Source organism: Pseudochaenichthys georgianus, chromosome 1 (genome assembly GCF_902827115.2).
Source record: "Pseudochaenichthys georgianus chromosome 1, fPseGeo1.2, whole genome shotgun sequence".
NCBI lineage: Eukaryota > Metazoa > Chordata > Actinopteri > Perciformes > Channichthyidae > Pseudochaenichthys > Pseudochaenichthys georgianus.
Window position 1 is genome coordinate 18,427,040 of NC_047503.1, and position 25,756 is coordinate 18,452,795.

At 39.2% G+C, this 25,756-nt stretch overlaps 1 protein-coding gene and 1 long non-coding RNA gene across 2 annotated transcripts; one reads left to right on the forward strand and one right to left on the reverse strand.

Annotated features, from left to right (window-relative positions):
* Positions 1-648: 648 nt before the first annotated feature.
* LOC139435952 (uncharacterized) lies at positions 649-3,486 on the reverse strand. Its single transcript, XR_011645161.1, has 3 exons — positions 3,281-3,486; positions 1,660-1,749; positions 649-658 (listed from the first exon to the last, which is right to left on the reverse strand). It is a non-coding gene; the product is annotated as an uncharacterized lncRNA (long non-coding RNA).
* Positions 3,487-4,612: 1,126 nt separating this feature from the next.
* LOC117463489 (complement C3-like) lies at positions 4,613-25,697 on the forward strand. Its single transcript, XM_034105776.1, has 43 exons — positions 4,613-4,724; positions 5,543-5,738; positions 5,862-6,024; positions 8,561-8,655; positions 9,025-9,113; positions 9,913-9,995; positions 10,100-10,187; positions 10,364-10,466; positions 10,775-10,895; positions 11,140-11,255; positions 11,908-12,048; positions 12,199-12,298; positions 12,752-12,846; positions 12,973-13,164; positions 13,300-13,455; positions 13,610-13,739; positions 14,347-14,415; positions 15,770-15,967; positions 16,071-16,188; positions 16,300-16,388; positions 16,513-16,652; positions 17,295-17,507; positions 17,912-17,975; positions 18,079-18,168; positions 18,359-18,565; positions 18,874-18,949; positions 19,040-19,199; positions 19,321-19,416; positions 19,971-20,121; positions 20,513-20,598; positions 20,904-20,981; positions 21,088-21,243; positions 21,740-21,802; positions 21,951-22,032; positions 22,127-22,175; positions 22,350-22,440; positions 22,740-22,829; positions 22,916-23,018; positions 23,176-23,265; positions 23,861-23,953; positions 24,100-24,183; positions 25,054-25,198; positions 25,426-25,697. The coding sequence occupies exons 1-43, from the start codon at positions 4,648-4,650 to the stop codon at positions 25,565-25,567; spliced, it is 4,968 nt and encodes a 1,655-aa protein (XP_033961667.1). The 5' UTR covers positions 4,613-4,647; the 3' UTR covers positions 25,568-25,697.
* The last annotated feature ends 59 nt before the right edge of the window (positions 25,698-25,756 follow it).

The window sequence follows — 25,756 nt, forward strand, 5'->3', positions numbered from 1 at the left end:
TAACTGGAAATAGTGTAAAACACAAAATGTTTTAGATATAAATACACAGAACAGACAGTACAGTAAAAATATACTCATCTCTCTACAATACAAAATATACTTCAGCTCATGTTTCTTATCCGGCAAAACAAAGGGAGTGAGGGATTTTTATGAAGCAATACAACAGGATCTGAGATGACACACATGTTCCCTTCCCATGCAGTGAGTCGGGGGCTCGATTGAAAGTCTGATCTATGTATTTGTTGTCCCCAAGAAGAAGAACATGCAGCACAAATAGTGTTTTTGAAGATTTTCTGGCGCCAAAGGCAAACATAGATCATTCTAGAGGAGCGCAGCACAGAGACGTCAGAGAACAGGAGGAATGGATCCACAGGTCACACAGGGACAGAGGACAGAGGGTGGGTCCACCTCCAAACGTCTGTCATATGAGGCGTTCCTCTTTAGGCAACGGGAGAGGCAGGCTTGGTTTTTCGCCCGCCCCCGATCCCGTCTGTTTCCTCTCCTCCGCACTGGGCCTGTATGTTCCCTCCATCCTCCTTTTCTTCCTGATGACACACAGCAGCAGCAGCAGAGCCAGGCTGAGCAGCGACAGCACGGTGGAAACCAGGATGGCCACAGCAGGGGCCATCAACACCTGCATCACCATGGTGACAGACAGCTGGGGAGGGAATCACGGTGGTCAGTCAATGTATAACTACAGATCAAACTATTGATTGGTTACATTCAGCATGTTAAATAGTCAAGGAAATGATTTTGTGCGCAATATCCAAACTGTTTCCTGGAGAGAACTTAGCAATTTGATACTGAATATTGGAGGTGTTCAATTGGTAGCTTCCAATTAAAGCATAACCTATATTTGTGTTATTTAGTAGGTCTGGTCAACTGAAGAAGTAATGATGTGTAATTTGTCTACAAGTAGGCAAATGGAAAGATTTTAAAGTGTCACAATTGTTGACACTGTTAAATCATCAAATATGATAAAAAAAGATGAAAACATACTGGAAAAATACCTCATAGCTCGTCTTAAAATCCTTAATATGGTATTCATAAATTAGGAGTAAATACCTTTTTTTAAATAGCAATATTGGACGAGCCCTACATGATGAATGCTTAAAAGCAAGTTGTATTTTCACTTCCTTGATTGAGATAGACGGCTTTTTTGAGGATATTGATGATTGTCCCAGAATGGAAATTAATCGCTGTTCAAACCTATTTTTTAATCATGATCCATACTCATCCAGTATGATACAGACTTATTTTCCTTCTTATAGGGTGGTGCAGTGACGCGTCCTAAAACCCGGAAGTAAGCTGCGCATGGGTACCGTCCGGTTCTATCGATCATAAATCTATAAAAGTAGGGTAGACATGTGGAGATTATCCGACTGAACAAAACGTGATCCGTCTCGTCAACCACAGACCTTATTTCGAGCTATTTTCCAAAATCCTATGGAGAAATTGCATTGCTATTTTGTCGAGGGAACCGGAAGGGACTTACTTCCGGGTTGGATGCGTCGCTGCACCACTCTATTAGTACACAAATACATTACTCCTTTCCAAGAAACCTCCTAGGAAATAACCGACCCTTTAAATGAAATTATCCCCAAACAGGGATACAGGGATGAGATCATCCAACAGCGCGAAGTCCTAAAAAAAACCTACCTGGTGATGAGGAAGTACTGATCAGGTCTGTGAGGCCTGTGCCCTTACATCTGGACCAACACTGTTAAGATAGAAACAAAAGAGAGGAATCTGAAAGATAAAAAAGAAAGCAAATCATTGAACAAATGGGTGTCATCACAGCCAAAGATTTCGTGTAAAAGAGAAGAAAAAAACAATGATCAAAGTCAGTCCCCATTTAGTAATAGCAAGTCCATTTCAAATCGTGTTTTATTCCCACGCATTGTGGAGAAAAGAAAGGTTAAGCATGAGTTTAGATGAGAAGTGCACACATTGACTTTACTTGGTGTGGTGCAGACAGTTCAAGCTCAGAGAAAGACTAAAAACACAGTTCAATGACCAAGAGTTATAAAAGCAAACTGTAAGGAAATATTCTTGTTTCAGGCTTCTATTCTAAACACTGACTGCAAGACAGCTAAATGTTGAAGAGGTGCAAATATTTCACTGTAACAACTTAGTCAAAAGATCAAAGACAGCATCTAAAATAGTCGGGCTACAAAACAACTCTTGTCCCATGCACGTTAAACCTTTAATATTATTAAGTCCAATAGAACAACTCCAGGAAGTAAATACTTGAAATCACATGTGAACACTTCTCTTCTAAAACACACAATAAAGTTAATGTTTCACAGGCAGTATTGTAGCAGTGCTGTTGTTTTGGATTACATTACATTCCTTAGGGCTGTTGTAGTTTCTATTCAGCTATGTATTGCCTACAAAAGGCCAACAACATAACGCTTGAGGTTAGCAAGGGTAAACAAAAATAAGAAATGTGGATTTAGAAAAAGCATTGCAGCTTAACAATTATTCTGTTAACCTACTAACAGATAATACATGTTAATATTTAAAAAATCAAAAACCATTTCAGTCACTTTTTTTGCTCACAAAAAACGCACTTTTACAGGTATTCAAATATGATGCTTCTTTTCCATGTAAATACATATCAAATTAGTTTTGAGGCTTTTCACAACTATTTAAGATTAGTGTGAGGCTCTCTCTGTGATGCTGTGATTTTGATTTCTCTGTCATTTCTACATTTTCATAGCCCAAAGAATATAATCAACAGATACATAGTCAATACAAAATAACTGTTATTGCAGCACTAGTATGCAAACAAATAATTTCAATAAAGTACCCTCAACCTTCACATTTTAACGCGTCAAATTAAATGAATATGTTGCCTGGTAAATGTATGTAAAGAGAACAGGAAACTTCCTGGTCCGAACCGAAAAAGTAATAAACTTGTAATTTAAGATCCTTACATCCTTTCACGTTATAGCAATAAATCATTGTTAACGTGTGAACAAACTATGAAAAAGGTCAATTTCCGTCCTAATCCTTGATAAACTAAACACACCCACTGAAGTTTGATATTGGTACAGGCGGGTGTATGTCTGCGCACGGTGGAATGCAGGAGGTCCTGCTGCACCTGTTTAACCGGTGCTCTCAGCCCAGGTAAACCGCTGAAAAGTACAGACATAAAGTAGTCCCTTAAGGCTCTGTAACTCTAGAAGAGGCTCGGAACATGTTTCGTTTGGGCTCGACTCGTAGGTTAAGTGTTGACGTTTTTTAGGGGATAATGGATACATTCAGAGAGAGTTACCTTCCGGTTACTGAGCGTCCGTCCAGGTGAGCGGACCGACGGCCTGTGGTGACTCTTGGTTCAAAGGAAGATGCTCTGGCAAAGCGAGAGGACTCTTAATCCCGTCAGGTGCCGGTGTGTTCGCGACATAGCTCAAACTATTTTCTCCCACGCTCACCTGCCTGTCCACATGTAAATGAGCCCGGTCACGTGTCCCATTTCCTCCAATCAGGAATAGCTCCTTATCTCTCCAACTTTTTACTCTGTGCATGTCTTTCTTTATGTTGTTTATCTACTTCTTTTTTTTTTTTGCTTTTTGGCATTTCAAATGAAATGTTATTTTCAGACTTTTTTCATTTTTCTATTTAATTCTTTATATTGAATTTTGCAACACAAACCACCTTTCTCAGTAGAAACCTGGATTGATTGTGTTTTCCAAAGCATCAATCTCTCTGGTATCGGTTTAATAATTAGAGAGAAAGGTCTTCTACGAGATTAGATCTGCTGTTGGTCAGCAAAGGTGCAAAAACAACAATTTAAGCCAGCTTTGAACTTTTGATAGGCTATAAATCTGGCCAACTGATAAATGTCAAATGAAAAAATGTAGCCTTTTAATTAATGTGATTGTCTTGTTTTATTATCAGTATACGTAACCGGACGATTTCTTCTCATTGCCAGCCTGAATGTTCCTTATGCCTTACCCTAAACCTTAACCTGTACAATGGCATCCTTCTTTTAGTATATAACTCATTCTTGAATTGTTATTTATTTCAATATAGTTGCAAAATCCATGCAATCACAAATAAACTGAGCCATAAAATGATTTGAATATCTGAAAGAAATTGTACAGTTATAACATTCCCAGAATAAAATAAAGATTCATAGACTAACAGTTGTTTTCTTCAGACTTTCAAATGTGAAAATGCCCCACTGTTGAAACTTCAAAAATCCCTGCCAAGTATTACTCAACAGTGTGTACTTTAGGACTTAGTGTGCATGTTTACTATTATTGATTATGTGCAGGTTCAGAATAATAATGAAACATTAGTAACATTTCCCAAACAAGAAAAGAAGAACCACTTGTCACATTTAAAAACAACATAAATGCAGATAGTTCTTTGGCAGTCATTTTGAACTTGTCATTCAACTTTATGCTCCAAAGTTAATCAAACATGTTAACCCCTTATTGATTTTCTACTGTTTCTACTATCAAAGTGGACCTCATGTTTATCAGTTGCTCAACTGCTGCTGGGAAATGGTGTGTATGTGGTTGTGTTGGTACATATGTAAAGAAAGACTACGCGAGGTGAGGTGGGGCAGTGAGAGGATAAAAGGAGGGTTCTGCACAGCGACACTTCACTGACAGCGGATCAGGATCAGGTAGGAGGATGAGGAAGACTCTGCTGTGGCTGTTGGCCTCTCTGGCCTTCGTCTCCCTGACTTCTCTTGCTGATGGAGCTCCATTGTAAGTAGACATTTTGTACCTTTACCCACTCCAGCTCTGCTTGAATCATTTCTCAGAAAACAAAGATGTTGTTGTTTTTGGTCATCTTCCTGGTATACACGTTGCTATTGGTTAAACTGTAATGGGAGCAACTATTGGTGGTCGCAACATTCATATTATTCAAAAAGCTTTTGGATTTACCTTAACTTGTGTTTTTCATAATGAGGAGCTACAGTCCACTCTGTGTTACAAAATTCAATGTCATGTGGTGTTTCAAATGATGCCAATAAGTTGGCCTAATGTTAAGAGTTTGCGTAACGATGCAAAATGCCAGACAGAGCAAGGGTCTAGACTAGAGTAGGATGACATATTGTGTTGATCCAGTGCTGGATCTTTGTCAATGTAAACAATGGAGCTCATGATCCTCATCTTTGAAAATAGATGCAGTTTGGGGGAATTGAAACCTAGTTAAATGTTCTGCTACCACTTACTGTTCCCTTTAATTATCTTCTTACCAATTGGGTTTATTTATTTGACCACTTTAAGCACATACACACAACTCATGCAGTATCCCATATATTTATTTGTATGCTAACAATTTCCAAAACACATAAACTTTACTATTTGAAACACTTCAAACTCGTCCTGCGAATGGAAATAAACCATGGAGGCATCATTAATTCAAGGTGAGTAGTTAATTTAAAAAAGGTTGTTTTGTGTGTGAATTAATATTTTGAACTCTTTTTTTTCAGTACATCCAAAGCAGCATGTGGTTCTTTCTGCTCGGTGACATCACATTCACATTAATATATATCTTCTTTTCCGCCCCCGCTTTACAGGGAGGTGATGTCTGCCCCCAACTTGTTAAGGGTAGGAACAGCAGAAAACGTGTTTGTGGAGTGTCAAGACTGCACAGGTGCAGACCAAACGGTGCATATCTATGTGATGAACCATCCAACCAAAAACAAAAGGCTGGCAACTGCATCTGTGACGCTTACCAGTACAAATACATTCCAGCAGCTGGTACAGATAATGGTAAATGATGCGCTATAACTCTGCTGCATGTTCTAAGATGATCTAGTGTTGAATTAAAAAATGCACATAATGTACACACCCTGCTCCTAATGCACTGTTTGTGTTTCTTCATAATGATTTCAGATCCCTACTGGAGACTTCAGTAAGGATCCCAGCATTAAGCAGTATGTGTATCTGCAAGCTCAGTTCCCTGACCGACTGCTTGAGAACGTTGTCCTGGTCTCCTTTCAGTCTGGGTATATCTTCATCCAAACTGACAAGACCATCTACACCCCCAACAGCAGAGGTGAATTCATTATCAATAAATCAAGCAATATTTATTCATAAAGCCCCATATTACAAATGTGAAATGTGCCAAAAGGGGCTGATTAAGAAAATCAGTCCCAATTAATCAGTGAAAAAATAAAAGATATGACTTAAAGGTCACCAATAAGGCAAAATCCACTATTTCATGTATTTTATACTTTAATATGTGTCCCCTCTGTGTTAAGAGTTTCAGGAAAAAAATATCTTTCTCTTTTTGTCCTGGTCCATCTATACTGTATAAAAACCAGTCTGAAAATGAGCTGATCAGATTTAGGCCACTTTGTCATGTCACAATGTGACCACACACACAACTACATCTCCTAAAGCATATAATATATATCAGGCTAAAGCCGTTGTTGTGTTCTACGCCACTACATACTTACATTTAAATGTGTGCTGCGTCGGTTCAGCCATTCTCCGCAAAGGTTTTTGAAATTGGTCCGTGCGCAAAGCATTGTGGGGATTTTAAGGACGCGAAGTCTATAGAGGCTTCTCAATACTCAAATTTCCCCTCCTCGACTCCCTCCTCGACTCCCCTCCTCGACTCCCCTCCTCGAGACTTAGTCCCGCCCACAGGAGATGCGAGCGGAGGACCGAGGAGGGGAACCGGGGAAAGAGGAGGGGAAGCAGCAGACGTTTAAAGAAATGAGAACTCCTCTCCTCTGAGCGGTCATATTAAAGCGACGTCCGTTCATTATTACGTGGCAACAGCTGCATCAGCTGTCGAGTGTTTTGTCATATTTTATAATCTCTGTTAGATCAGCTGAACATTGTTCCCCCACATATTTACCTTGAATTCATTGAGAGTGCGGTATAATGAGACAATAACAGGCTACAGATGCGGACACACACACACAAATATATTTATATAAATATATGCAATTTAAAGTATGAGAGCACTCTCATAATAACGTAACACAATCAGAGACTGGATATATCCCCCCCCCCCCCCCCCCCCTCTCTCTCTGGTCGCTGAAATGGAATTGAAATTACGGGCCAAAAGTTGTATTTGCAAGTATTAAAAGTAAGCAGAGGACACCAAACCAACTGAGACCTGTCTGTCCGCCGCATCTGCGCACACACTGTACCACACACACACCTACACACTGTACAGGACATACCTACACACTGTACCACACACACACACACACACACACACACACACACACACACACACACACACACACACACACACACACACACACACACACACACACACACACACACACACACACTGTACCATACACACCTAAGCTCCTAAAGCATAATCAGGCTACAGCCGTTGTGTATTTTAGTATGTGAAGCACTAAATGTTCTTAGAAAAATATCGACTCTTTGTTTGTATATATCTACTAAACTAAAGCAAATAAAGAGAGTAGGTCTGTTATACTGAGTGATATTTATTTTACACACTGCTCTGCTTTCTGCAGGACCTCACAGCTGTTCTCACTGTAAACATCGCGTTGCGATGAGAGCAGTTTCTAAAATAATATCCAGGGGATGCATGCAGAGCTGTCATTGGCTGAGATAAGTCCGGCCGTGTGTCACGCCTCCACCGTTCCCGGAAATGCATCCGCGGAGGAGCCGTGGAGGAACCATCAGTGTATCCTCGGTTATAGCTCCTCCAGAGAGCCTCCTCGACGCTCGATCCTCGGTCCTCGGTGTGCATTTAGAGAAATGAGACGTCCTTCAAAATGGCGCGCTGAAATTCATTTCCGGGTCACTACCGGAGGACCGAGGAGTCGAGGAGTCGAGGAGGGGAAATTTGAGTATTGAGAAGCCTCTCTTGTGCAGCGTAGAAATTTCCCCCAAACCAAGGACGCGGCCTCGGTGGAATTCCAAGTATGCTGGAGATTGGAACAGTCCTTCGGTGACGATTGATGACGTAGAATCCTTGAAATATTGGCTTGGAAGCCAAAATCCTCGCGATTGAGAAACGGCCAGAGAAATGAGATGTCCTTCAACATGGCGTGCTGAAATCCAGAGGACCGAGGAGGTGGAAATTAGAGAAATGGGAAACCTTCCTCAAGCACCATTGTGTTTGTTTTGCCAAATATCTCGCAGAGGGGCGTGGCCAGCAGCAACTAATTAGCATTTGAAATCATCACTTTTGAAACAGGGCAGAAACAGAGGAGCTTATGGGATGCTCCGATGCACGATCTGTTTAGTATTTCGAGCCAAACACTTCAGAGACATGCTTTATATATATCTGAGACCTATAATATATTGTTGAAAAATAATATAATAGGGGACCATTGAAACATAGTAGTGGCAGTGGACCTCAATCAGGAGAACTGCAACAGGTTAATCCACAATCAAAAAGGTGCACCGATTGAATGTGGCTTTCTGCAAGAGGAAAGAGCGCGAAAAATCTGGAGTTGCCAAGTTCTTACCATGCATTTATCAGACATTAGTGCATAAAGATAGAGAGGCAGCGGAAAAGAGAGGCAGTCTAAGCCTAGCAGCACGACTATAAGCTTTATCAAATAGTAAAGTCCACTCTTTTTCTATGTCAGTTCATTTCAGGATGTTTGCTGTGACACCCCGTATGGAGCCTGTGGAGAGGGATGACGCCAACCAAAATGATGCGTCTATTGACATTGAGTTTGTGGTATTGTTTTCCGATCTTTGATAAGCACATATTACAAGCCTCTTGGTATTACAAATTCTTAACAGTAGATACTTTTCCCCGGAAATTACCTAAATAAAAATTAAAAACACAGCCAACATTGTGAGTTGTTGGGTTGTGTTACTTTAGGAACACCTGTCCTATCACTTGCTACCCTCTAGTGGTTGATTTGCATAAACATAGCCACTTCATTTAGTGGTAGATAAATACATTTTAGGAGTAACTGGAAATTAAAAAAGTCTCAATAGAGAAAATGACCAAGCTCATGGAGACATGCATAAAATAGACTATAGCGTGGATTTACAACATTAACTTGTTTCCATTTTTATTTTTTATATTGTTCTTTTTTAGACCCCTGAAGGCATAAGTACACCACTTGATCCAGTGTCTTTGAAATCAGGGATCCACTCTGGAGATTTCCAACTCAATGAAATTGTCAGGTTAGTAGTTTATCTTGTTTATGTTCTGTTCTCTATAATGAATTTCCATGTTGCGAATTTAGTGTTTGGAAAATAACTAAACAAAAAGTAATATATTGTATTAAATGTGGAGACACAATGAATTCTCAGTTCACACATCACACCATACTTCCAAGAGGATGACTGTAAGTGAAACACATTGGATCAGGACAACATAAACTGAAAATATAGTGTTTGGAGTGTGACTATTTGTTATGTCAACAGAAGAAGTGGAAGTGGAGTTTGACTTTCTTTAGAAATTAGATGAGATTTGGTTATAAATATATTTTCAACTTGGTTGGCACAGTAGTCCCTGGGCTCTATAACACCTTACTGCACCTCATCTGGAAATTCATTCATCCAATATGCTACTTTAGTACATTCAGATTCACATCCGAATGTATTGGCTTTCTGGTCGAAATGATTAAGGATTTAAATAAGTCTTCTTGTGGTAATTATATGTTCTCACTCTCAAATAAATAGTTTACCTATTATCTACTTTATCTATAATAATCCAGCCTTTTAATTGTAAATGAACAGATTCAATAGAAATAGGCCAACATTGAATGCCTATGAACTGTACAGTAAAACTAATCAGCGTAAAAAGAAATACAATAAAAGTACTAATACCCTTACTCCCTGCGCTAGTAACCTGAAAACTTTACATTTTAGTGTAGGGCATATATTTTATTATACCTTCACAGAGTATGAGGCCTGACTCCTGTGTTACCTCTCTAAATTAGTGTTTAAATGTTGTGTTTGTGTGTGTTTTTATGTTTAGCACCGGAGTGTGGAAGGTCGTCACGAAGTTCCACAACAACCCACAGCAGAGCTTTAGTGCAGAGTTTGAGGTCAAAGAATATGGTGAGTCTTCCATTACCTGCACTTTCATTTAAAACCAATATCAAATTACAACATTCACTCGTTTTTTTTACTGGATTGATAAAACCATAAATATCATTTTTCAGTGCTTCCCAGTTTTGAGGTTAAACTGAATCCTACGAGCGCTTTCTTCTACGTGGATGCCCACGACCTCACAGTCAACATTAAAGCCACGTAAGAGAAAGTTCTTGCTCTGTGGCTTTAGAGACTGTTTGATTGGTGGATTGATTGAATGAATACAGGTTGCTGTTTAGAGGTTGGGTTGATGCTCTTGCTCTTAACCATTTGTTTTTACTTTGTTTAAAATGACCCTGTTTTGATTCATACATTTCCCTCTCTTGTGGATTTAGGTATTTGTTCGGTGAAGAGGTGAATGGGATGGCCTACGTGGTGTTTGGGGTCATAAATGATGGTCAAAAGAAGAGCTTTCCAAGTTCTCTTCAGAGAGTGCAGGTGAGCACATTCTACACTTACTGTATTTTACATTTTGGAAGAGTCTAATACTCACAAAATGTGTAGTATTTCTCCTCTAACTCCAAGATCTGCAGTTATTTCAGTTTCATTTTTATTCACAGATATAATGTATTTAGCGTGTTGAAAATGTAACATAATGACAACGATGGTGGTGACAAAACACAGTCTTTTCATTTCGTTTTAATTGAGAGACCCTTAGCAGCAGGAAATACATTGTTGTATTATCCATTGTTCACTGTAACACTATACTACATTTTAAGACACATTTTTGAACTATGTTACATTAGATTGAAAGAGGTGTTGGAGCTGTCACGCTGAAGAGAGAGCACATCACAAGCACCTTCGAAAAAATTGAAGAACTGGTGACGAAATCCATATTTGTAGCTGTCAGTGTGCTGACGGAGAACGGTAAGAAAGAGACTAAGACTATTCCCAAAAGAGACGGACAGAGTTGGAAAACATAAAGATAGGATGTGTTTTTAAAATATATATTTGAATGTTGTATGTCTTTTAAAAAAAATGGACCTTGAGTCTCTATAATACACCTGATGATGATGTATCCACTAGAAAGTGACCAAATTGAAAGATATAATTACATTATAAACAAAATAATCTTTAATCTGTTTTGTTTTGTTTCTGCATCTATTAACAGGTGGTGAAATGGTGGAGGCAGAGTTGAGAAATATTCAGATTGTTACCTCTCCTTACACCATCCACTTCAAGAAAACTCCCAAATATTTCAAACCAGGAATGTCCTTCGATGTTGTGGTAAAGTACTTTACATTAACTTTAAAAAGTACGATAAAAAACATTAGCAAAAGTATGGCTATATCTTTAATGTATTTGCTGAAAAACAGTTACACTTTTTTTAATTATGAAACCTACATACAGTTTACTTCTCTCTTATTATATTATTAACACTAACAGATCACATCATTTATCTTTGTCATGGATTTGAATTATGATGTTAAAGCAGATTTTTCAGATTTAGGGAAATATTCCAGAGAAATTAAGAAATGTACCCGTTAAAGTTTGTGTCACCATAAAGTCATAATACTTAGTGAATATATTGGCAATACATCTACAAGAGATTGTACAGTGCAATCGGAGAGATACGTATGTTTTTGAGCAGGTCCACGAATCCAGTCTTTGTCAAGTCTGTCACCACCTTCGCCAAGCTGCTGGCGCCACTTCGCCCGGTCCTCCGCCAGCCTCTGCCAGCCGTCCATCGCGATGTCCAGGGCCTTCATGTCACGCTTTACGACATCTTTGAAGCGCAACAGGGGTCGTCCTCTGCCTCTGAAACCAGCGCTCAGCTCGCTAGATGTGTTTTGGCATGCGGCCGTCTGGCATTCTGCGAAGGCAGTCAAACAGTAAAACATCTTTCTGATTGTTGAACTGTTTGTGTCTGTGTTGGCAGGTCGAAGTTGTGAATCCTGACAACACTCCGGCACAAGGTGTTGCTGTGGTGGTTGAACCAGGCACCGTGAATGGCATCACCGCACACAATGGCATGGCAAGGCTAACCATCAATACAGGGGTCTCACAACTGACGATCACTGTAAGTCTCTTAAAAATGAATACATGCACCACAGGCCGCTTTTATCTTCATCGTAGCCAGGACAAGGATGGAATAGGAAAGACTCAGGAGTTTTCAAGTAATTTTTATTTTATTAACCATGTGTATGCTTGTGTGTTTCTTTAATTTCAGGCGAAGACGAAGGATCTTCGTATTTCATCGGCAAGACAAGCATCAGCCACCATGAAAGCTGTCCCATATATTACCAAAGGCAACAACTATATCCACATAGGTAAGATACCAGGGGTGGGATTCTTGTTGTACGTATACCACCATTTCATTTTGTATCCTTTGAATGACGGTTTGAGTCTAAATTGGTCCTCAATTCACTGCATAGAGGTGCTAATTTAAGAATAGACTCCAATCCGCCTTATTACGGCGTGAAAGTAAAGCGTGGACGAAATTATGGATTTTTATATTTGAGGAAATTATTCAAAGTTATGATTTGCAAGACTTTGGACGGTATTGAGCCATATACCTTTAAAATAATTTGTCTGGAAAACATGCTCTTATTCCTACATTTTTCATTTGTATGTAACAAGTTAATCTAGAACTCTCTTGCTCGAGAATAACTGTCCATCAGAAGCAATGTAAAATATCATTGTTTTATGGGGAGAAAATATACTACAAGGCTCTACTTTAGAAATACTTGAGATGCTGCAATCACAACATGTCATATTTGCAGGTGTGGATTCAGCTGAAGTAGAATTAGGAGATAACCTGAAAATCAACCTCAACCTCAACAGGCAGTTAAGTCATCGCAATGACATCACATATCTGGTGAGAGATGTTTTAAATATGTGCATGTGTGCTTATACTACCCTTTTTGTTGCATCCATCAAGTTATATAGTGCAGTATACGCTCATGTACATTAAGTGCTGATATGTAAGTCTGTGTTCCTATAGATCATGAGCAGAGGTCAGCTGGTGCAAAATGGCCGATACAAGACAATTGGTCAAGTACTGATCTCCCTGATAGTTCCCATTACCAAAGACATGCTGCCATCGTTCCGCATCATAGCATATTACCACACAAATGGGAATGAAGTGGTATCAGACTCTGTTTGGGTGGATGTAAAAGACTCCTGCATGGGCTCGGTGAGACGCGCAATACAAAACACACACAAACTGATTTATTTAATACTGTATTCACCTGACATTTTTTAATGTAAGCAACTGGTTCAACAAATCCAAACTGTATGAGTGATTCATTGACCTCACCTTCACAATTAGCTGAAGCTGGAACCATTGAGATCCGCTCCATCCTACGAGCCTCGCAAGATGTTTGGTCTGAAGGTTACAGGAGACCCAGGGGCCATAGTGGGACTGGTGGCAGTGGACAAAGGCGTCTATGTCCTTAACAACAAGCACCGCCTCACACAGAAAAAGGCAATTTATCTATATCATATTTTTCTTGCATTCATTGCATGAATACATTTCTAATGACATATCAGAACTTTAATATGAGTTTCGAGATATGTCTACGTCTTGCCTTTAAGTCTTGTTTATTCATTTGTGTGTGAATGACTTTCACTATGCTCAGGTGTGGGACATTGTAGAGAAGTACGACACAGGTTGCACACCAGGTGGAGGGAAGGACGGTATAAGTGTGTTCTACGACGCTGGGCTGTTGTTTGAGTCCAACACGGCTTCTGGGACTCCCTACAGACAAGGTGACACTACTTTACTCTCCCCTTCCCTGAACATAGTTTTAAAAAGTGAGCACATACACCTTTATTCATCACCATCAGTCAAGTGCTTCTTTAGAAGTGAGCATATTATGTTCAGTAAAATAACTGCATCCTAAAGGGTCTTTGTATGGCTCCCCTTTATGGTCACGCAGATTGTTTTGGTGTTTCTTAAATGGTTCGTTGCTGTTTGGATATTTTGTAAATATTTTCCTCCTATAGAAAAATATTGAATGCTAGAAAAATGCTAGAAAAACATGGAATCGAAAAGCTGAAACGGTCAGATATTTCCATATCTGGGTATTTGTTCGTAGGAAATGTGACTTTGGTTGAATTTACCTTTGAGGCATTTCCAAGTTTGCATTGACCATCGTGACTGGCCACTGAGCTGAATTGTTCTTATTATAAGGCGGTTTTAAAAACCACCTTTAGCACTTATTCTAAAAAAAAAAAAGTCTGTCTGTCACACCCTGTTCACGTGTCCTACCAGAGAAATCACCTCACTCTGATCCATATCAATTATATAATGCTAAAGGTAGGTTGAATATTGTTGAGTTCTGTAAAAGATGTTGTCTCTGTTGCTCTTTTCCAGAATTGAAATGTCCGGCACCGAGCAGGAGGAAACGACAGACTACAATCATGGATGTCAGAACCAGTTTACGTAAGAACCATAACTCTATACAAAGCAATAACCTCATTTCCTGTTATCTTCTGTCTGAAAACATTCAGGTCTTAAAAGGAAAACCAACGCATAATTGCCTTAAACCTACATCTCATAGACAACATGGGCAACTACACTCTCTTTAAATAGAAGTCTGATTTTATAGAAGTATTTCTTACAAGTTTATGTTCTCAATCCCTAGGTTCCCATTTAGAGTCAAATGCATACAAAACCAGGGTATGGTTTAGGTTGCGGCTATCTTTTGGTTGTCAAGTCGCTACACATTTTCCATTGGTTTGATATTATCCAATTTTGGGTGACCATATGTTTTTGTTTTGAACTCTTTCACCAATTTCAATTTAAATGTTATAGTCTATTTGAAATCTATGTGTCACTGTTCTAATTAACAGATGGCAACTGCCAAAATGCCAGACCTTAGCTTTAAAGTTGTAGTTAACAAGCTGATGGCCAACATCACGGTAACTACATCTACTTCTTATATACGGGCTATGCTTCCGTCACACAGTTCATGTTTAGGGTTCTTTAAGGACCCGAATACAAATCAGATACATCAATGTGTCCTCCTCCTCCTCCTCCTCCTCCTCCTCCTCCTCCTCCTCCTCCTCCTCCTCCTCAGGAGGGAAGGCTCAGGTCGAGTCCCACGAGAAGCCCCCTTTGTAGATGTGGAGAGCAATGAATGGTGGTGTGGAGCTCAGGCTTGAGTCCAGGTCTAGTGACCGCGGTGGATGAAGGCTTGAAACAGGGAGTACAGACAACAACTGGGAGGGGTCAGAGAGAGAAGCAGAGTGTAGCAGTTCAGGCTCTCCACATGTTTGTAGATGGACTGGTTTCAGATTATTCTTCCATGCCATGCTCGAGCAGTGTTTTTCAAACCTTTTCATTTGTTTTATACGCTTCTTGAAATCTAAAAAAAAAGCACATCCTTTTTCTAGAACAGATTACAAATCGCCTGAAAATGGTACAAACAAGTGGTAACATGTGAAAGTTAAGCTCGCTCCATTGCGGAGATATTCCCGCGAGAGTGCGGAAAACATACATTACCATTAAGTTATTTCAAAAGTGAAATTTTACCAATTTTACCAATATTCTCAAAGTGTGGTCCGTGCGACCACACTTTGAGAAACACTGTGCTAGAGTATGTATTGTGGAAAGTCTTTTTACTTTATTTTTCATTTAGTTAATAGGTCAATGTGTTCCTTCATACTGCGTATATTGTCCATGCTTAAGATTTATTTTTTCCTTATTCTTAAAAAACAATGTTTTGTTTCAAGTTTACACTTCCTGCACACATCTTTATCTCTCTGTCTCTTCTTCAAAACCCTTTTTTTTATAGTGAGTAACTATAAAGAAAAACTTCTACGTGACTGTTGTTTGGATGGCATGAGGGACACCCTCCTCTCTTACACCTGTGAAAGGCGTGTAGAGTACATTGTTGATGGTGAAGCTTGTGCAGCAGCCTTCCTGCACTGCTGCAAGGACATGGAAAACCAGCGAGCTGACAGCAAGGTGGAGAGCCTTCAACTGGCTCGCAGTAAGAGACCGGGACAAGGGATGGGCTGAAGCCCTGGGTGATCATTTTTTGCCATAGTAGTAGTAACAAAACATTCTGAATGAAAATATGTTTGACACTCTAGGTGAGGAGGATGACAACAGTTACATTGACAGCAATGAAATTGTTTCTCGCACCAAGTTCCCTGAAAGTTGGCTGTGGTCAGATATCACACTTCCTGCTTGCCCTGGACAAAACCCATGGTAAGTCAACTGACATATATACACACAAACAACACTAACTTCAATAATGACACCACTAGAATTTAAGTCTACACTTACCTCCCAAAGATTTAACACTATTCTTTGTTTCAGTGATACCACATCAGTGACTAGAAATGTTCCACTGCAAGACTCAATCACCACCTGGCAGTTTACTGGCATTAGTCTGTCAACTACTCACGGTGAGGACTCAGTGACTGAAAGCTGTTTCGTTTAGGAATCTAACCTTGAACTTTTTTCATCCCTTAAATCCTCTCTCTCTCTTTCTCTATGTAATCCCTTTTTATTGTTCCTCTCATCTTAAAGGAATCTGTGTTGGTGATCCGTTAGAGGTAATTGTCCGGAAGGATTTCTTCATTGACCTCAGGGTGCCATACTCTGCTGTCCGGGGAGAGCAGCTGGAAGTTAAGGCAATCCTGCACAACTACAGCCCCGATCCTGCAACTGTAAGTCTATGTTACATACAGTAAAAGAGGCAAGAGAACATTTAGACTAAAGGGCAAAATCAAGAATAAATATTTAACTGACTACTGTATAAAAAAAAGATACTACTAGAGTCCTATAGACTTTTGATACCTGCTCACATACTGGTTGGCCTGCGACTATCGTTTTTCCAACCCAGTTTAGATGTAATGTATTCAATTCAATTCAGTGTTAATTAGAACACCAAGAAGTATTCAAAAATAGCTATTTTCATCAATCGACTTTGAAAAGGATGCTCTATGTAGCGACTGTAGCTGTCAATTCCATATTTCGTGGGATGAAAATGCCACCGGTGACGCTCTGATGCTGCATTAATGCTTCCATCATGCGGTAGTGTGCACCATGTCTGAACTGGGTTGGAAAAACGATGGATGCCTCAGCAGCGGGAAACCTTACTGCATTATTAACAGTGTGCCTTTTATTATTAAGATCAGATTGATCCTGTAAAAAACACTGTATATCATCAAATGTTAATTAAAATCAGGTATGCATTATCGTTAGATGACCTAAAATAAAACTGATTGTAATCCTATTATATCCTTAATAATAGTCTTTATCTTTGAGCAACTTCACAATCTCCAGTCCATCTTTGTCCTGTTCTCAAGGTGCGGGTTGATCTGATTGAGGAGGCTAATGTGTGCAGTTCGGCTTCAAAGCGTGGAAAGTATCGCCAGGAGGTCAAAATGGATGGTCAAACTACACGATCTGTGCCCTTCATCATCATTCCCATGAAAGAAGGAGAATTCCAAATTAAGGTCAAAGCAGCTGTTAAAGATTCGTCGCTTAATGATGGAATTATAAAGATTCTGCGGGTGGTGGTAAGAAAAATACTTTTTCCTACACGATGTGGAATTGTTCTCTTATTGCAGTAAAATGTTCAAGCTGCCATAAAAAAGTACTCATCCAAGGTCTGTTACATTATGGATGGAATATTCTTGTTACTTTTTGTTTCAAGCCACAATGCTGTTTACAAATCCTTTAAAAACCTCAGTTTGAATACAATCGGTTTAATAACGTGACAAAGCTACAGTTACGGGTATGAGAGATAGAGTCTGGTAAAGTCAGTTTCGTAGACTGTCACGTTTATGAAATGCATCTCATTGATATATAAATACCTTATTTAAATTATGACCATATTTGACTTTGCTAAACAAGTTCAAGCTCAAAAAGTTATGCAAATAATTGTAGTTTCTAATGTTTGTCCTAACTGTTGTTGTTCCAGCCTGAAGGTGTACTAGTAAAAGATCCTAAGATTGTAATTCTAGACCCCACTAATAAAGGTGTAGGTGAGTTACCTTGAAGAATGACATATGGTTTATCAACTTTATGTTTTTACTTTTTATCTTTTGCTAATTGATGCTCCAACTTGCCCACTGTTCCTCCCTTTAGATGGTAAACAAGAAGAAATTATCACCGCAAGAATTCCCAAGAAAGATTTGGTTCCAAACTCACCAACAAGCACACAGATCTCTGTGACAGGTGGGACACAATGCCATGTCAGTGCATGTACAATGGAAACGATTTATACAATTGGTATAAATTGTTATTGTTCTTATTGGGAAATATCTACCTCACTTGTCGTTGGGGCACTTTGTTGTTTGCTTAGTGGTTTCTTCTTGTTGATTTATAACGTTTTGTGTTTATTTTCGGTTTGTCTGTTTTCATTCAGGGAGAGAACAAGTTTCTGCCCTCCTGGAGAACGCTGTTAGCGGGAGATCAATGGGTTCTCTGATCTACCAGCCCTCTGGCTGTGGAGAGCAGAACATGATCCACATGACTCTACCTCTCATTGCAGCCACATATTTAGACAAAACCAATCAGTGGGAACCTGTGGGCTTTAAGAAACGTGATGAAGCCATCAAACACATCAAGACTGGTAGGCTCACTGATGTATTTTTAGTTCAGATAGCAGAATCTTATTAATGCCACTGTGAGTGTGATTTTTAAATTGTCTGACATTGCAGAAGAGGTTTAAAAAATAAAATCAATCCACACCACCCCTGTCCAGCCCTCATTTGGGTTTCCCTTTTTAAAACAAAAGCCTGTGCCAGCAGAATCATTTAAAAGAAGCTCTAATGACTGAAAAAGATTCAGGACTCCTTAAATTGGCTTCTAATCAATAAGATTCAGTAGAGCAATGAATGGCACTTATTAAAATGGTTGTGTGTATTTGTTTGTGTACAGGCTACAACCGACAGCTTACCTACCGGAAAGATGATGGGTCTTTTGGTGCGTGGCCAAAACACCCAAGTAGCTCCTGGTGAGGAATTCAAACACCCTTGAACTCACACAATGATGTATGTCACGTATGAATAAAACTAAACTATTACACCTTCTTCTCTCCTCTAAGGTTGACGGCCTATGTTGCCAAGGTGTTTGCCATGGCAAACAGTCTGGTGGCAGTGCAAAGCCCACACATCTGTGAGGCCATCAAGTTTCTGATTCTCAAGGCACAGCAACCTGATGGCTTATTTAGAGAAGTTGGAAGGGTGATCCATGGAGAGATGATTGTGCGTTCACTGGTTTCATAGAAATCTGTTTTTCATCTATGTGCTACAAAAATAGCTAATACGTTTGAAAACAATAACATGTTATCGACCCTTATTCAAAAAAAAAATTGTGTGTGTCTAGGGTGATGTGCGTGGCGCAGATTCAGATGCCTCCATGACGGCCTTCTGCCTCATTGCTATCCAGGAGTCCCGAATGATTTGTGCTGCCAGTGTTGGTGTGAGTAATTTACCTCCATACAAGGTTTTCTCTTTTTCCCCCATCTGTTTCATTTCTTTATTTACCGTCTCCTCGCAGAGGATGTGCGAAACAAAGCCTTCTGAGGCATTAAACCACTGGGAAGCATCTCACATCTGCAAAGTTGTAAATCTATGTTTCACAGCCAGCCCTGTTGCTGCTCCTGTCCAAGCAGCATGCTCCGGGTCTAAAAAGTGAAGCCAATCAGGATGATCCTTAAAGCTGCATCTAAATATTTTCCAAATTAGTTTCTGGTCGCAATCGCTATATTTTAGTCTTCTTTATTGAAGCATGATGTTCATTTTGTAAATGATGATCTTATTTAGAGTAAAATAGACGATTAATCAGCGTATGCTTTATGGCGTGGCTACCATGGGATTGAATAGTAGCTAAAATAGTGTTATCCGGTTAGGATGTTGTCCATATTTTAGTTTTTAGTTTAGACTCATGAAAGGTTATTTTTTCCTTTTGGTTGCCTAAAAATGTATATCTGACTGTTCTCGCCTTATTCTCTTTCCTCCCTTACTTTTGTACAGAGTCTATCAGGCAGTATAGACAAAGCGGTGGCCTATCTGGAAAGGCGTCTGCCCAGCCTCACCAACCCATATGCTGTTGCCTTGACATCATATGCCATGGCCAATGAAAACAAAATGAACCGCGAGATCCTCTACAAGTTTGTTTCCCCAGGTGCTGTTACTATTCTTAAACATAGAAAACATAGTCTATGTTGTGGTGATTAGATTCAAAAGGATTTCTCATCCACAACTACTAAGAGCCTGACCAACACATTGGTATTATGGGATGATGTTTGCTCAGTAGAGAAATGTCAAATGTTTGAGCTAATTTAGAAACAGTCTGTAAATGACGTAAATAGTCTTCCAGCCGTACTATGTCCTGCTCACAAGACTTTTTGAATAACAGATATATTAGTTAAAATTATTAAGAGCGAGCACATTTTAATATGTCCCTACGTATTTTAATTATACATTATTTTCTAAGATGAGATATCCTGGATTCACAAGTAAATAGATGTATGTATAGCAAAGTAATAAGGAAGATATTTGTGTGTCATCCTTAGAGTTGAACCACTGGCCGACGCGTAAGGGAGATGTCTACACACTGGAGGCTACGGCTTACGCTCTTCTCGCTCTGGTCAAGGCCGAGGTGAGCATGTCGCATTTATGTGTGTTCCTTTCATGCTACAAACAACATACAATTTAGTCCTTATCCATGCTACCTTAATATAAAGGTTTGTATTCCATTTTCAATGAAATGTGTCTCTCAGTAATATCACAGCCTTAAAATATAAGTGAAAATGTACCCTTTTAAGTATCCAATATTTTAAGTATTACAATTATTAAGTAACTGCTTTGATTGTCTTTTTAATATATTTGTAAGTTTTTTTATAATTCTAATGTGCAGTGAATGACAGAAAAGTTCAACCATGTACCTTCCTTCTGTGAATAAAGGCTTTTGAATATGCCAGACCTGTTGTGAGATGGTTCAACGAACAGCGGAAAGTTGGCGGAGGCTATGGATCGACTCAGGTAAGAAGAGACTCCTCTCTCCATCTTGATCCCTCCATCCTGTTTTAGATTATCATTTATTTTGTTCTGATCATGTGTTCCCCCTACCCACTATGTTTCTCTAAAGGCCACCATGATGGTGTACCAGGCTATATCAGAGTACTGGACCAGTGCTAAAGAACCAGAGTATGATCTGAACGTGGACATTTTGTTGCCGGGCAGGTCAAAGCCTGAGAAGTACAACTTCAACAGGGATAACCACTATGCTACAAGGACATCTAAAGTAAGCACAAACACACACACACACACACACACACACACACACACACACACACACACACACACACACACACACACACACACACACACACACGTATGCATGTGTATATTGTGTGTAGTCTCCTGGAATACAAAAAAGATCTGTAAACTCTTAAAAAAATAAATGGAACTATAAAAGTGATTTGAAAATACAGAAAAAAACTAATTTCAGTTTTACTAAAAAATTAAAAATAATTTACAAATAAAAGAATCACATTTGAAAACCTATATTCCTGATAAATGTATCTTTTGAACTAAATGTATGAATTCTAAAGTCCCTTGAGGATCTCAATTCTTCCATGGAGATTTGCCTGATTTATCAGATTTTTTAGAAGAAGATTTAAATAGACAGATTGCATATTTACACACTGATTGTTGATTCCGTCACGCAAATAATAAATACTTTAATATCTGCTTATCCTTGACTGTTTGTGTTTGTGTTCATATGTAAACTCTGACAGATCAATGATATAAACCAGAATGTGATGGTGACTGCCAAGGGTTCAGGAGAAGCAACAGTGACAGTGAGTATAAAATATGTTTATATGTTATACTCTGAGTTTTAATAACAGTTAATAACTGATCCGTCCTTTTTTAAATTAAGATTTGACCTAATACCCTTTTAACCTTGTGAGGACTTATATCAAATATTGCACCTTCTCTGTGTGACAGATGGTGTCGCTGTACTACGTTATACCTAAACAAAAGGAAAGCGACTGCCAGAAGTTTAACCTGTCAGTGCAGCTCATCCCAGGTGATTTAGTGCCTTCTGTCTCTTCTTCGTTTGTTGTACCTTACTCTTGAGAAACAAATTAACTAAATACAAATACAATATTATACTCCTGCAGAAAAAATGGATGAAGACTTGAGTATATACAAGCTGAGGATAGAAGTGTTGTAAGTACAACCAAGGCAACACACTGACACATGGCTTTATTCACAACATTTTCTAACCAGCTATTTACAATATTATTATATTTCACAATCTGTATTAAATATTATGCTTCTGTTCATTACCCTTTTCCCTATCTTCTTAACACTTTAATTTCCTTCAATATATTCTGTGTACAGGTATAACGACAACGAAAGAGATGCAGCAATGTCAATTTTGGATATTGGCTTGCTAACCGGCTTCACCGTTGACACAAAGGACCTGGACTTAGTAAGAACTTTTCCAGACACACATTAACCCACAACAAATGCACTAGCTGGTTTTTGTTATAGGAGAAAAAACATGTGTATTATGGTTACTGATCTGATTGTGTGTGTGTGTGTGTGTGCGTGCGTGTGTGTGTGTGTGTGTGTGTGTGTGTGTGTGTGTGTGTGTGTGTGTGTGTGTGTGTGTGTGTGTGTGTGTGTGTGTGTGTGTGTGTGTGTGTGTGTGTGTGTGTGTGTGTGTGTGTGTGTGTGTGTGTGTGTGTGTGTGTGTGTGTGTGTGTGTGTGTGTGTGTGTGTGTGTAGTTGTCCAAAGGACGTTCCCGCACCATTGCAAAATATGAGATGGACACAGTCCTGTCAGAAAGAGGATCACTCATCATCTACCTGGACAAGGTAAGACGTCGCTGTTTCCTTCCTCCATACTTTTCCTCTCTGCCTTGCTCTTTGTGTATGTATCTCTATCTCACCTTTATCTACAGGTTTCTCACACACGACCAGAAGAAATCATTTTTAGGGTTCAACAGAAGATGAAAGTGGGCGTCTTACAACCAGCGGCTGTGTCTGTCTATGAATACTATGAGCGTGAGTCTTAGAGAAACCTCCATGTGTTTTGCTCCCAATATATGTCAGAGAATATAACACTGTCAATAAGCAGCCATTATTATTTGTTCAAGTATTTAATTTATATTTTATAAAGTACCGTAAGACCCTGTTTCAATATCTTTCTCTTTTATTGCAGAAACACATTGTGTGCAGTTCTACCATCCAGAGAGGAAAGGTGGACAGCTACTGCAGCTCTGCAGAGGTGATGAGTGCACATGTGCTGAAGGTAAACGGGTCAAAACAACCTTTATCCATCCACTGTAAAGTTTTATTTGTTCAATTCTAACATAACACAACACTTAAATTATGCTTTGTACAGGTAAGCTGCAGATCTGAGGTCTGTAAACTGCAGCAGTGTATTATTATACTTTGAAAACAAAGACTCAGGGGCTATACAGCAATGCTAGTAGCTGAGAGTCTTACCTATGGACAGCAGCACATATTCCCCAATCATAGTTGTTGAGATATTTCAGTCTTGACCCAAGTGTTGGAGCCACTAAACGACAGACAGACATTGTCCCCATGAAAACCACACTGCAAGCATCGAATCAAAATGATATCACCAGGAATTGTCTCTCAGATTTACAACATAAATAAAGGAGTTGTACTCCTTGTGAGAAAAGTACACATTTCCATCTGGTAAAGGAGAATGCTGTAAAATGTAGTTTGCAGTAAATCACCAGATTGAAACACAAGCACCTGAAGTCTAAAAAAAACCTCACAATCTAAATTGTGACGTAAATACAGCTGCCATCATCCATGTACTAATATAAACATTTGATCAGATGTGTTATAACTTTATGCTAATTGTGTATTTCCAGAGAACTGCAGTATGCAGAAGAAGGAGAAGATCAGCAATGATCAGCGCACAGCTAAGGCTTGTGAGAGTACAGAAACCAGCAAAATAGATTTTGGTAAGAGAGCATAAATGGATTGAATTTACTCAATTACTTTTATACGCCAAAAATGTATGTGTTTGATTGTGTGTGTCTAAGAGGTTGGGAGAACAAGTGAGCAATGAAACAGATGAGCAAACAATCTACAATGTGTCTCTCCTCAGTGTACAAAGTGAAACTGGAAGGGTTTAAAGATGGTTTGTCCACAGACATTTACACAACGCGTGTTCTGGAAGTCATCAAAGAAGGTGGGTGCCGTAAAGGTGTAGGTGACTCAACAGTTGGTTTACCTCCTTTTTACATTTTGTGTGCACATTTAATCTCCTGTCAGACAATAAAATACAAATTTTAACATTTTGGTAAATGCATTTATGTCAGGCAGTTCGATGTCAACATCGGTAATTTTCATGTTTCTAGGCAAAATAAGATGTTCGACTCGTTTTCACTTATTAGTGCAGTTAGCAGCTTGTTGGCTGGATAATTATTATACAGTCGTGAGAGTGGGATCAATTTAAAGGGGCCCTATTATGCTCACTTTTATGATTCATATTTGTATTTTGGGGCTCTACAGTGACATGTTTACATGCTTTAATGTCAAAAAAAGGATTTTTTTTAAATACTCATTCTGCCTGTGCTGCTGCACCTCTTTTCACCCTCTGTCTGAAACCAGAGCCAAGTCTGCTCTGATTGGCTCTGATTGGTTAGCCGGCCGGCTCTGTTGTGATGGGTTAACCACTTGGAGTTGTCCCGCCCCTTAGCCTCTCATGTAAGATGTGTCGGGAGCTAGACAATTGAAGCGCAAGTGTTATGTAGTGATGTCACTATGTCGCGGAAGTAAACCGTAAAGCCGTCTAATGGAAGAGTTTCGAGCAGGGGGCGGGAGTGTGGGTCAGAAACTCCCTCTGGAGGGAACTTTGGGATTTCAGCCTTTGCAGAACATTTACATGCACAAAAACCCATAAAAGGGAAAAGCCCAAAAAGCCTAATAGAGCCTCTTTCACTTTTGGCAAGAGGGCAAATAAGTGTGTTTCCAGAACGTTTGTTCCTTTCAGATTGATTCCACTGGAAATGTGTAATAATAAAGTACTCTTCTTTGTTCTCCTAATTTTAAATTACAGGAACGTTTGATGTGGGTCCCCTGAATAAACTTCGCACATTCCTCAGTTATCCGCACTGCAGGGAGTCTATAGATTTGGTTCAGGGCAAAACGTACCTTATCATGGGAACATCAGATGATATTCACAGAGATGATGCACTTCAAACGTAAGTTTGTTTGAATCTGATTGTGTGGTGTGGGAATTTAAGATCTTTCTGTTTCATTACTTTTTATACTAAATCAAGTCAATATTTGTTGTACTCATTTACTGTTGCCATTGATAGAGTAATAAAGTATCTAGAAGGAGGAAGGAGGCTTTCTTGTGTTATGTTTGAATGTTACAGATAGCTGTTCACATGAAGACCTAACGTGTTTTTCACTCTGCTGTCCTTAGGTATCAGTACGTACTTGGAGAAAGAACCTGGATCGAGTACTGGCCCATAGAAGCTGAGTGTCAAACTGATGAACACAGACCTACCTGTTTGGACATGGAGGAGATGGTCCAGCAGTACCAACTCTTTGGATGTCAGCAATAATGGAATTAATTGCTTTTGGAATTGTTTATATTTTGACATTATTCCCATCTTGTACGACTTTCACTGCTATAAGATGTATGGACTTGCAATGTTGCAGTGTATTGATTGAAATTAAATGATCTTAATCTCATTTTCTGTGTCTTATATTCATATTTACTTTTAGTTGATGTAGAACATTTGACAAATATT